The following is a 14,055-nucleotide window of genomic DNA, read 5'->3' as shown; positions in this document are numbered from 1 at the left end:
CTTCTGACCATCACTACACCGCCCCATTATTTGCCAAATTATTAGGTCAGGCAGCAATATGGGATCATGTGTGCCCAGCTTATGAAACAGCTAAATAGAGTTTTTAACAACTAAATAAAAGAGGCCGACAAAGAAATTGTAGAATTTAATACAACTAAATCTTAATAATGGAAAATATGTTAAGCATTGGAAATTAAGTGAGTATATGCAAGAATAGTATTAAAAAAAAACGGTGGCAGATTTATTAATGTATTTACACCATATCGAGGTTGTAGTAACCATTTTGATACTAAGTGAATGAATGGTAGCCATTAATGGCAACCACATGTGCCCATACATTCTGCTCTTAATAAATCTAGTCACAATAGTAATCGTTAATATTGATAATGCCATCAGTACTAAAGGTGTTTAAAATAAAATAGTAACAATAAAAAGGCACAATAACTATGCTGGCCTATTAGATCCTTAAGTTTCTGCTGTACATGTGTCTACATAGCCCAAGGGAGTATTGATGCTTGACATTACCACCTTGTATTTAATGTATTTATTTTGGAGAAAAATTAAGGTATACCTAATAAATAATTCAGAGGAGTAGGAGTACATAGTGAAAACTATGCTTGATATCTGTGTCTTTTAGTTAGTATTTGATCTTACTGAGCTTGGCTGAAACCTTAATCTTTGACTTTACTAATGATCTTCCCAGAGTAAACAATATAAAAATGTTTTTTAAAATGAGACAAATCAAAATCCAACAAGCACAAAATTCCACTACAACTGTTTCTTTGCGTTTGTGGTTTTATTACAAGTTTATTCATTCAAGAAATCCCTATATTGCTGCATTAGCTTAGGCTGAATCACATTGCTGATGGATACTTTAAGTTAAAGCCCTGTAAGGTGGAGGTGAGAATTTTATACCCTGACCACAGATGGTGTCAGATTAACATTCTCACATTTTTTTTGTCATGGTGTGAATGTGCTATGCAATTGGATGAGAATAAACTACTAAAAATAACAGTAGTACTACTACTTGGATGGGGAAAAATGCATTTTTGGCTGTCACTCCTAAGACCAGATGGTCATCAGCTTCTGCCTTGTCTGGGACACAGATGCTTGTGACATTTAATACTCATAAAGTTCATATGAATTCTTAGAAGCCAATAATTCTACCATTATTCTGGAAAACAAAATCTGGGATTGAAATAGGTCACTGGATTTCATCTTGTTTATTGTTCGCTATTGATTTCGCTCCTTTGTAACTCTGCTACTGTATGGAGACACTAGGGGTCATTTATATCAATAGCTGCTCAGTTAAGAGCAACACCTTAGATTTACTGTATTCTCCTAGCATGTATGAAAATGTTCATGGAATTTTCTGCATCTTTTGTTAACTTTGATATGGATGCATTCATTGAGAATCCCCTCTCTCAATCTTGTTTAGAATGCATTTTTATATTTTTCAGGTTAGAAACGTTAAATATTATGTAGTAACTACTAAATAATGTAAAATATATAAATACATAAATATATCAATATTACTGAGCAATATTCACAAATAGTCCGTAAAGACTAATTCTAGTAATTATCAATAGTAACATAATTTCGACACTACATTCATAGGAGCGTGTCCGAAAAACGGACCGCATTTCCTTAATTTCATGACATCAGTGTGTGTTCTGTATGCCATCAGTGTGCTTTGCGTGTGACATCAGTTTTCCACGTCCGTGATTATCCTCTGCAAGCACTTCCTTTTTTTAATTTTGTTTTTATTTGTCTGCATTTCTTTAGCAACTGATGCGTGAAACAGGGACAGCACACGGATGTCGCCCATGTGCTGTCCATGTTTTTCACGCACCCATAGACTTCATTGGGCAACAATGTCCGCAAAAACGGATTAGGATATGCAGTGAGTTTGAGGCAACGGACACTCGCTGCGTGAAAAATCACACTTTTTAATAGCTCTATTGCGTCCGTGTGCTGTCTGTTATTTCATGCACATGGATGAGGAACACGCTCGTCTGAATGAGCCCTTACAGTAAAGCTGTGGATTTGGGCAGGTAAAATAGGCAGTAGAATACAGTAGCAGGCAACTGGATAAGAAATTTTGCAATCTGTTAAGGCCCTTTTACTCAGGCCGATAATCGGCCGGTGAAGCGAATGCCGATCAACAAGACATCATGGATCGGCGCTAATTTGCTCCAGTCACACAGAGCTATGGATGGGAACGAGCAGTCGTTACTCCAATCACTCGTCCCCATACATTATTACCATGTCGGCAGCACATCTCCCTGTTTACACAGGGAGATGTGCTGTCGACAGCAATAATATTTTACTTTTTTAAAACAATACAACCAGCAGATTGCTCGTTGATCTGCTGATCGCTGCCCTGTTTACACAGGGCAATTATCGGCAACAAGCTTCCTATGAACGCTTGTCTTCCCGATAATCGCCCAGTGTAAAACCCCCTTTACAATGGGTCTGTACACAGCAGATCAGAGTATAGAGAAAGCATCTTGTTAGCCTGTGTGCTCTCCACCCTATCTGCAATATAATACTAACAGTTTGGGAAATCTGCCGTCCCTGAACACTGGGAAGCTTTCCCCCTCTCCACGCATTGATCTGATGTGTACAGCCATCTCCCCCTCCCTACTGCTATCTCTAATACAGAGAGTGAACGGAGGGAGAGAGCAGTTAAGTCAGCCATCAGAAGCAGTGGACTGACGTAGTTGAGTTAGAATTTGCAGGAGACCAGCTGTCTACAGGACTCTACAGCAACCAAATGTTAGTACATTTTAATGAAGACTATTTAGAAAGTTGCTTAATTTTGCATTTAGGAAGCAATTCAGTTTAAAGATGTACATAGCCTTTAAAGAGTAAATGCACTTTCCTCAAACTTTTGATATGTCATAGTGACAGATCTAAAGTTTGGATCAGAGGGAATCCAGGTGCTCAGACCCCCACCGTCGCTTGAAAAAAAAGGTGCAGAATCCCTCAGCTGAGCGCCCTGAATCTTCGAATGTGATCTGTGCTCCCTCTTAGTCTGAAGACAGCTCATACAGAATGTCTCTTCACCCGGACCCACACCGATCCAAAATTCTAATATGTCTCAATAACCTGTCAAAAGTTTTATAAAAGTGCAGTTACTCTTTAAAAAGTCTACACGGTGTGAATGCCCTATTCTAGCTTTTCTACTGCCTGAGGCGAAAATTGAAATGGCACCCCCCAGATCTTGATTGACATCCCCCTGGCTATTCTACATCGCTACCTGCCTCCTCCAACTCTTGCAGATGCGCTGTTGCCTTTTACTGGCATGCGCGGTGCAGCCTGGCAGAGTACACCTCCCTGCACTGTGCGTGCCCAAGTTGTACAAGACAATGGCGCATTCGAGAAAGTTGGAGGAGACTGGTAGCGATGTATAACAGCCAGGGGATGTCAATCAAGCATGGAAAGGTGGGTTTGAAGACAGGACCATGTGATTCTTCAGGATAGCGGCACCACCCCATGACCCATTAATGAGTAATTAGCATATAGTGTGTGCCGTTTTAAAAGTTGATTTTATAGATTTTGCTGCATCTGAAAAAAACATACAGGGGAATGTTTGGAAATATTGTCAGGTCATGTGTTACCGCATGGTCGTGGTTCAAGGGGTTAAAACTACCTGACAGGTTCCCATTAAATATACAATTAATTAAAAGAAAATTCCATCTGCCCTGCAATTTTGTTATTATAAATATATCCTATATAATTACAGCTCCAGAACCAAGCTCAGTACATATATACAGCTCCAGAACCAACCTCAGTACATATATACAGCACCAGAACAAAGCTCAATACATATGTACATCACCAGAACAACCTCACTACATATATACAGCACCAGAGCAAAGCTCAGTACATAAATACAGCACCAGAACAAAGCTCAATACATATATACAGCACCATAACAAAGCTCAATACATATATACAACACCAGAACGAAGCTCCGTACATAAATACAGCACTAGAACAAAGCTCAGTACATAACTACTACACCAGAACTATGCTCAGTACATAAATACAACACTAGAACCAAGCACAGTACATAAATACAACACCAGAACAAAGCTCAGTACATAAATACAACATCAGAACCAATCTCAGTACATATATACAGCACCAGAACCAAGCTCAGTACATAAATACAGCACTAGAACCAAGCACAGTACAAAAATGCAACACCAGAACCAAGCTTAGTACATAATTACAGTACCAGAACAAATCTCAGTACAATAATACAACACCAAAACCAAGCTAAGTACATAAATATCACACCAGTTTGCCACTTAGATGTCTCCAGCTACTCATTTTTCAAACATTTCTGCACCTATAAACAAATATAAAATTCTCATGGTACCACACACTACACCCCTAAATATAATAGCGCCATACTCTGCACCTCCAATTATAACAGCACCATACATGGTGTCCCTGATTATAATAGAACCATACACTGTGTCCCACATACACACAGTGCTCCCTGTAGATAGTGCACCCCCATAGAGCCCCTTGTAGATGCTGGCCCCATAGAGCTCCCTGTAGATAGTGCCCTAAATAGATCCCCTGTAGATAGGGACCCCCATAGAGCCCCCTGTAGATAGTGCCCTACATATATCCCCCTGTAGATAGTGGCCCCCATTGATCCCCCTGTAGATAGTGGCCCCTGTAGATAGTGCTCCACATATAGCCCCCCACATATAGCTCTCCTGTAGATAGTGCCCCAAATATAGTCCTCCATGTAGATTGTGCCCCACTTACAGCCCCCTGTAGATAGTGCCCTACATATAGTCCCCCCTGTATATAGTGCCCCACATATAGCCCCCCATGTAGATTGTAACCCACATATAGCCCCCCTGTAGATAGTACCCCACATATAGCCCCCCCTGACAATAGTGCCCCACATATAGCCCCCCTGTAGATAATGCCCCACATATAGCCCCACTGTATATAGTGCCCCACATATAGCCCCCTGCAGATAGTGCCCCAAATATAGCCCCCTGTATATAGTGCCCCACATATAGTGCCCCTGTAGATCATGCCCCACATATAGCCCTCCTGTAGATAGTGCCCTACACATAGCACCCCCTGTTGATGGTGCCCCACATATAGCCCCCCCTGTATTTAGTGTCCCACATATAACCCCCCCTGGAGATACTGCTCCCCATATAACCCCCCTGTAGATTGTGCCCCACATATAGCTTCCCCTGTAGGTAGTGCCCCCTATATATAGAGCACCCTCTACATAATGCCACACACTTTTAAGAGAAAAAAACCTTTACATACTCACCTGATCCTGTTCCCATGCTGTCCTGTAGCAATGCAGGCCTGCTCTCCTCTGAGCAGGTCTGCTGGGGCTGAACAACGCAAGCAGCTTGAGGACGTCATTGCGCCGCTTGCATCGTTAAAAGGCATTGAATGACAGGGAAAGTCATTCTGCCCTGCTAATCAGCGCCTTTAAACTATGCAAGAGGCGCAATGACGTGATCGCACCGCTTGCATCGTTGAAAGGCGCTGATTAGCAGTATAGTTTGTATGTATATATATATATATATATATATATATTTATATATATATATATATTATAGGAAAGCAGCACGGCCCAGGGAAGTATAGGGTGCAAATCCTCACCAGACACCCGACCCCCGACAGCCTTAGAAACAGCAAAAAAATTCCAATTATGAGGCAGCACTTTAGTAGTAGGGAAAAAGTTACGTATTTATTTATTCACCAAATGCAATATGTCCTGTACCATGGGGATATATATATATATATATATATATACATATATATATATATATATATATATATATATATATATATATATATATATATATATATATATATATATATATATATAGAAAAAAGCAGAGGATTGGAGCAGCACTGTGAACAAATGCCTGACTAGGCTGGTGCAAAGCTTCAAAAATAAAGGAGTGACCTCTCCTTATGTGTTAGATATCCAAAAAAGAGAACGTGAAGCAGCACTCAAATAAAGTGAATTTATTCATCCAACATGGAACCACAACGTTTCACCTCCTCTATGAAGACATTTTCTACTTGAAGTTCAGGGGATGGTGGGGGCACTATTAATGCCAATATAATGTATCACTGTCATTGTATTGGGGCATTGTGGCTGGCCTTTTATTGGGGCACCGTGGCTGGTATTGTGGTTGGGCACTGTGGTGCTGTATCAACTTAATATTACCCATAGGATATTTATGCTTTAAATTATAAGTGTGTTTTATCATCCAGTGTCCAAAAATATGGTACATATATATATATATATATATATATATATATATATATATATATATATTTTATATTTACCACAACACTGAAGATGAAGAAGCAGCACTTCTAGTTGAAAAGCAATACATTTATTCACCAAAAGTTCACGTGCCTTCATTGAGAAAGTGAAACGTTTCTATGAACCTTTAGTGAATAAATGTATTACTTTTTCAACTAGGAGCGCTGCCATTTTTTGGTCTCCTGCTACTGTGATGCTCCTCTTATCTACTTTTGTATATATATATATATATATATATATATATATATATATATATATATATATATATGCACTACCGTTTAAAAATTTAGGGTCACTTAGAAATTTCCTTATTTGTGAAAGAAAAGCACAGTTTTTTTCAATGAAGATAACATTAAATTAATCAGAAATACACCCTATACATTGTTAATGTGCTAAATGACTATTCTAGCTGCAAACGTCTGGTTTTTAATGCAATATCTACATAGGTGTATAGAGGCCCATTTCCAGCAACCATCACTCCAGTGTTCTAATGGTACATTGTGTTTGCTAACTGTGTTAGAAGGCTAATGGATGATTAGAAAACACTTTAAAATCCTTGTGCAATTATGTTAGCACCGCTGTAAACAGTTTTGCTGTTTAGAGAAGCTATAAAACTGACCTTCCTTTGAGCAAGTTGAGAATCTGGAGCATTACATTTGTGGGTTCAATTAAACTCTCAAAACGGCTAGAAAAAGAGAGCTTTCATGTGAAACTCGACAGTCTATTCTTGTTCTTAGAAATTAAGGTTATTCCATGCGAGAAATTGCCAAGAAACTGAAGATTTCCTACAACGGTGTGTACTACTCCCTTCAGAGGACAGCACAAACAGGCTCTAACCAGAGTAGAAAGAGAAATGGGAGGCCCCGCTGCACAACTGAGCAACAAGACAAGTACATTAGAGTCTCTAGTTTGAGAAATAGACGCCTCACAGGTCCTCAACTGGCAACTTCATTAAATAGTACCCGCAAAACGCCAGTGTCAATGTCTACAGTGAAGAGGCGACTCCGGGATGCTGGCCTTCAGGGCAGAGTGGCAAAGAAAAAGCCATATCTGAGATTGGCTAATAAAAGGAAAAGATTAATATGGGCAAAAGCACACAGACATTGGACAGAGGAAGATTGGAAAAAAGTGTTATGGACAGACGAATCGAAGTTTGAGGTGTTTGGATCACACAGAAGAACATTTGTGAGACGCAGAACAACTGAAAAGATGCTGCAAGAGTGCCTGACGCCATCTGTCAAGCATGGTGGAGGTAATGTGATGGTCTGGGGTTGCTTTGGTGCTGGTAAAGTGGGAGATTTATACAAGGAAAAGGGATTTTGAATAAGGAAGGCCATCACTCCATTTTGCAACACCATGCCATACGCTGTGGACAGCGCTTGATTGGAGCCAATTTCATCCTACAACAGGACAATGACCCAAAGCACACCTCCAAATTATGCAAGAACTATTTAGGGAAGAAGCAGGCAGCTGGTATTCTATCTGTAATGGAGTGGCCAGCGCAGTCACCAGATCTCAACCCCATAGAGCTGTATGTGGGAGCAGCTTGACCGTATGGTACGCAAGAAGTGCCCATCAAGCCAATCCAACTTGTGGGAGGGGCTTCTGGAAGCATGGGGTGAAATTTCTCCCGATTACCTCAGCAAATTAACAGCTAGAATGCCAAAGGTCTGCAATGCTGTAATTGCTGCAAATGGAGCATTCTTTGACGAAAGCAATGTTTGAAGGAGAAAATTATTATTTCAAATAAAAATCATTATTTCTAACCTTGTCAATGTCTTGACTATATTTTCTAGTCATTTTGCAACTCATTTGATAAATATAAGTGTGAGTTTTCATGGAAAACACAAAATTGTCTGGGTGACCCCAAACTTTTGAACGGTAGTGTATATATATATATATATATATATATATATATATATGTATATATACACACACACGCACACACACACACACGCACACACACACACACACACACACACACACACATACACACACTATACTATGTAAAGTTGTACGAGTAAAAGAAACTTTGCAGTTTTGTTTATTCCACAGCCATGACTTTTAGGTAAAATTTGTGGTGTAGATAGTTGCATGATTTTGAGAAGCGGCAGAATAAAAAAGCTGTTTATACTTTTAGTATCAATGTTTGCATCATACAGATACAATACAAATTGCCAAAAGGCGAAAAGATTCCTTTGTTTCCACGCTACTCAAATAGTACTTTAATGAAAATGAATATCTAACTTTTATTTAGACTGCTAAAAGTCAGCCATACAGGTTAAAAACCTGCCATAGCCCCTGAAGACACCGGTTCTCAGTGAAACATGTTGGGGGGGCATTGACTCATGTTTTTAATCGTGACATATCGCTACCGTGATGTAAACTTATATCGGATGTGAACTCTAGTTGATTCCATGAAAAATAGACCTTTTGCTTTGTTACCACTGCAGGCTGGCAGGGAATTACAAAAAAAATATTAAAGTAGTTCTTTGGGGCTTGAGGTAGCTGCTATGTCAGGTTTCTAACCTGTGTGGCTCATTTTTAGTGAACTACATAAAAGTTATATATTCATTTTCATTGTAGTACTATTTGAGTAGAGTGACCAGTGAATCTTTTTGCCTTTTGCCAATTTGAACTGAATATGTCTAGAATTATTGGCCACCACTTATTACGGTTCTTTGTCGTAAATATTAATGTTTATATCATGTACCAATATTTTCAAGAACAGCAAAGATTTTGCATATTGACCATTTTTTTCTACCATGACTTTTGCAATTCAATGTGAATGTTAAAAACATATTAATGTAAAGGTGATGCAGGTATCTACAAAACATTGGCTTTAAATAGAGTTACACAAGTTAGGTCAGTGGTTGTCACCCTAAGGCCACTTTCACATGACAGCATTTTTGTTAGTATTTTGCTTCAGTATTTGTAATTAAATTCAAACTTATTACTCTCGCCCACAAAGCTCTCTACAGTGCTGCACCATCTTACATCTGCTCTCTCATTTCTATCTACCACCCTACCCATGCTCTTCATTCTGCCAATGACTTTAGATTGGTGTGCTCCATAGTTCGAACCTCTCACTCCCGTCTCCAAGATTTTTCTCGTACTGCACCAGTCCTCTGGAATGCGCTACCCCAGGCAATTAGATTAGTTCCTAACTATAACAGTTTTAAGCGTGCCCGGAAAACACATCTTTTTAGACAGGCCTATAACATTCCCTAATCTGACTCCTTTCCTTAGCCACACTATTACATTTTTTATCAGAACCTGGCCTCCTTCATTCATCAGTATCCCCCACACTCCTTGCACCCCAGAGCACTTCATGTCTGTCATACACAGGTATTGGCTGGTGACCTGCTCATGCAGCTTTATGTGTACTACTCTAAGTTTAAAAGGAAAAAAAATGGCAGGACGATAGTACTGAAGAAGCATTTTTTTAGATTTTGGGTCACCTCCTTTCCCTCATAAGCTCCTGAGAGGAGGGTCCTCACTTCTCTTGTTTGAATTGTAAATTAGTTATGTCAATATGTAATGTCTGATATTGTCTGTACATGGTCCCTCTGAACTGTAAAGTGCCGCAGAATATGTTGGCGCTAAATAAATAACGATGATTATTATTATTATTATTACATCTTTGAGGCCCCCATGAGCATTGCTTAGGGGAGAGAATATCTCCATAATACAGTATTCATTGGAGCATGCCATTTTTTTTCTTCCAGATCTGTACAACACAGATCTGTAAAATGGCCGCATACGCTTGTTCTATTGCAGTAAAAACCATGTGAGGTTCAAAAAATATGTCTTTAAATAATAACTGTACATTTCCTAGACTATTTATACTACATCAAAGATTTTTATAAATGGTATCATGCAGCCTAAATCTTCTTTATGTTGTATAATGTTTAATTGCATTTTATGAAAATGATTTACAGTTAAAGACAGGGATTTGTAAATAATTAAAATTTACTTTAAAAAAAAATATATATGACTTTTTATTTCAGATTATCTTAAATTCAATGCATAAATACCAGCCAAGGCTTCATATAGTCAAAGCAGATGAAAACAATGCATTTGGATCCAAGAACACAGCTTTTTGTACACACGTGTTTTCAGAGACAGCCTTTATATCAGTGACCTCTTATCAGAATCACAAGGTGAGTAATTACAGTCTTTTCAGGTTTGCAAATGCCTGCTTCTTTTATTTAAGACCCTTTTACGTGGGCCATGATCATATGAACGCTCGTTCCCAATCATTGGCCTGTGTAAACCAGACAGTGATTGGTCAACAAACGACCAAACGCTAATTTGTCAACTGATCGGATCTTTTATGCAGCCCAAAAATGTGCTTGTCGGCAGTAGATCTCCTCATGTAAACAGGGGATGTGCTGCCAACAAGATGCAAAATATATGGGGACGAATTATCGTATTAACAATCGCTCGTCCCCATACATTCTATTGATTGCTCATTTTAAATAGAGCAAACGAGTGCCGATTGAAATGCTGTTATTGTCGATCGCACTTGTTAACGATCAATGGTGTAATACCATCTTTAGAGACTTAGTGCGCTGCCATGACTAAAGCTGGCCATACACTAAAGAATTTGGACAGTCACATTCTGAGCAAATTTGTCGTTCTCAGTTGGTCTGTGAAATGTAAAATGATAAATTGCCAATAATTTTCAAATCAGTCTCAGCATTGCTTTATGACCTGGGCACAGGAGCTAAATGTCACAACAGAGCACACAAAAGAATTGGCGCATGCCCACTGGAGCGGGTATGTTTGTCATGAACAACTTTTCAATTATATCAATGACGTATCCATCAACGACCAAAAAAATCTAACACATCAGGCCATCTTTTCTATGGATATCTCCCTTCAGTAGGCCTCTTTCATGCATTTTCATGTTACAAAAATGCAGTTGACCTCATTCTACCTTTACTAAAGTCTAGTGTATGAGCAGCAATCTACCTACACAAAAAAATCTGATGAATACATAGTAATAGTAATGTGCGTACATTTTTTATAAGGTTTTTAAATATTTGTATATTAAGGACGTTTTTGAGATTTTTTATTTTTTTAGGCGGTTTCGAAATCATGTATTTCTTAAATCTTTAGAAATAACAACACGTAGTATGAAACCATTCAAACATTGTCCCTTCTGGGATATTGCTTAATGACTCTGCAAACCCATAAAGCCTCATATGTCATTCAAACATAGCAGCAAATGTAATAATGATGACAAAATCTTGGCCATAAATCTAAGGTGAAAAGTAATTACAGCACATGTATTTTTTGAGAAGTTATGAAGAGGTTGGCCATAAAACTCCAGGTTTACAGCTGTGTCAAATCCAAGCACATATTTAGGAAAGTGAGTTTGTGCCTAGTGATCATGTAATCAAATGCTATGCCATGCAGAAGAACAGAGCAGATGCTCCACTACCCACTATACAAAACATAAATTAATTGACATCTATTTAGCTGTGCCACGTTCCACTGCCTAATCCGACACCATTTCTCAACTTAAATAAATGCTAATAATGATTTCTAACCCACATAATCTCAGTAACATCTGTTGTATATAATAGCGAATTTACATCGCTTATCCACAGGTTCCTTTTAAGGGGATATGAGTAATAGAAACTCACTGCATGTTTTGTGAAGTTCTCCATTATAAATACGCTCACATATATTTAGATTTTTATATATGAGAACTTAGACTAGGCCGCCGTGCTCAGTGTATTCAGCGTTTTATGACCATAACAGATTAGTAAATAAATGTGGTGTTTTTTACTTATGCTCCTTATATATACACTTAACCCCTTAGTGACCACCAATATGCCTTTTCACCGCAGTCACCAAGGGGCCCTAGGCTAGGCCGTCGCCTTTTCATGGCAGCCTAGTCTAAGTCCTGCACAGGTGTCCTGTGCAGGCTGGAGCCGGGGCTCGGCTGTCTCCAGACAGCCGGGCTCCTGCTCCAATGGCCAGGATCGAAGTTTACTTCTATCGCGGCAGTTTAACCCGTTAAATATCGTGGTCAATAGAGACCGCGGCATTTAAATAATTATAAAGATATACTTACCTGGCAGGGGGGATACCATGATCACTAAGGTGAGATTTGGACTTTCTTGCCAGGTTCTTGCTCCTCGGTCTTTGGTTTAGACCATGTGTAGTAGGGTCCTAATCTGAGGTTAGTAATCATCTCTGCCGGTGGGTTGGTCGCCATCGTAGAGGGATGACAGAACACCAAGGAGAGGGGCAGAGAACCACATGGTTGATGCTATCGGTCGGATAGTTGGAAATTCCGAGTTGCTAAGTGCCCCAAGATTGGGGTGCCCGAACTCACTGGGGGTGGAATCCTACTGAGTGATGTCACATTTGCACGCACTTGTCTTTCACGCTATTTGAGCAAACACCTTTATTTTCCCGGCCTCCTTGGCTGGGAAATGAGGAATTTTTATATCTGGCGAATGTCCAGGCTGTTTTTCACTGTGTGTTTGTCACGTTTGTCAAAGGAATTTTGGATGCGGTGCCCTATTGGGACCCTTCCAAGGTCTAGGAGGAAAATGAGTGGCCTTCTGGTTCATTTTTCCCCTGCAACCCGGCCTCCCTTCTTTGGATTGGAGGTGCAACCAGACGCAAGCTCCAAGGTGGACACTGGGGTGGCAGCCCAGGTAGAAGCTTTGGAGTGTTGTTGAGTCCCCCTAAGCTTCGGTAAGGGGGGATCATTGATCCTCGATCCTCTTGTCCTATGGTTTGGAGGGTCGGGGAATGGTTATGCGGGGCCTCTCTCCTTTAGGAGTAGGGCTGCGATAGACTGCATCCTTTGTGCACTTTTTTGTGTGGCACCTCTACATTTTTTTGCACTTTGGGTGACAGTAAAAAAAATAAAAAATAAAAATTATTTGCAGAGGGGGTGATTCTCACCCATCGGCGGCCCACAAATGCAATCATGGGCCTCTGATGGGGTGCCATGGCAGCTGGGGACCTGATAAAGGCCCCCAGGTCTGCCCTGGGCATATGCCTATTATATACCAAAGCATTATAGCAGCGATCTAAAGATCACATAGTAAAGACCCCTAGTGGGACTAATTAAAAAAGTAATAGATGTGAAATAAAGATTACAGTAAAAATGACAGTACAAAAATAAAACCCTTTTTTTTTCTTCATAAAAAGTGGTTTTATTTAGTAAAAGTGTAAAAAATAAATAAAACTACACATATATGGTATCACCGTGACCGTAATGACCCAAACAATAAAGTTAATATGTAGTTTAAACCACAAGGTGAACATTGTAAAAAAAAACACAAAGAACAATGGCGAAATTGCTATTTTTTTTCCATTGTCCCCCAAAAAAGTCATAATAAAAGTTAATCAGTAAGTGCCATGTACTCCAAAACAGTACCAATCAAAACTACATCTCGTCCCGGAAATTAAAAAAAAAGCAAATAATTTTAGTTCAAAAGAGTTTTTATTGTGCAAAAGTAGTAAAACATAAAAAACCTCTTCATATGTGGTATTGCCGTAATCGTATTACCCATAGAATAAAGGTAATGTGTTATTTACGATGCACAGTGAACGGCGTGAATTTAAAACGCATAGAACAAAGGAGGAATTTCAGGGTTTTTTCTATTCCCCCCAAAAGAAGTTAATAAAAGTTAATCAAAAAGTCCTCATACAGCTATGTCGACGGAAGAATAAAAAAGTTA

The 14,055-nt window shown here is 39.3% G+C and overlaps 1 protein-coding gene across 1 annotated transcript in view; it reads left to right on the top strand.

The window, feature by feature from the left end:
- The window catches only part of TBX4 (T-box transcription factor 4), a 130,735-nt gene that overhangs the window by 104,499 nt on the left and 12,181 nt on the right, over window positions 1-14,055 (top strand). Inside the window, exon 5 of the mRNA XM_075850428.1 lies at window positions 10,351-10,503. Coding sequence (XP_075706543.1) covers window positions 10,351-10,503 — 153 coding nt within the window. The remainder of the gene's footprint in view (window positions 1-10,350; window positions 10,504-14,055) is intronic.

Source organism: Rhinoderma darwinii, chromosome 2 (genome assembly GCF_050947455.1).
Source record: "Rhinoderma darwinii isolate aRhiDar2 chromosome 2, aRhiDar2.hap1, whole genome shotgun sequence".
Lineage (NCBI taxonomy): Eukaryota > Metazoa > Chordata > Amphibia > Anura > Rhinodermatidae > Rhinoderma > Rhinoderma darwinii.
Note: the sequence above shows the minus strand (reverse complement) of the source record. Positions and strands in the feature narration are given on the sequence as shown.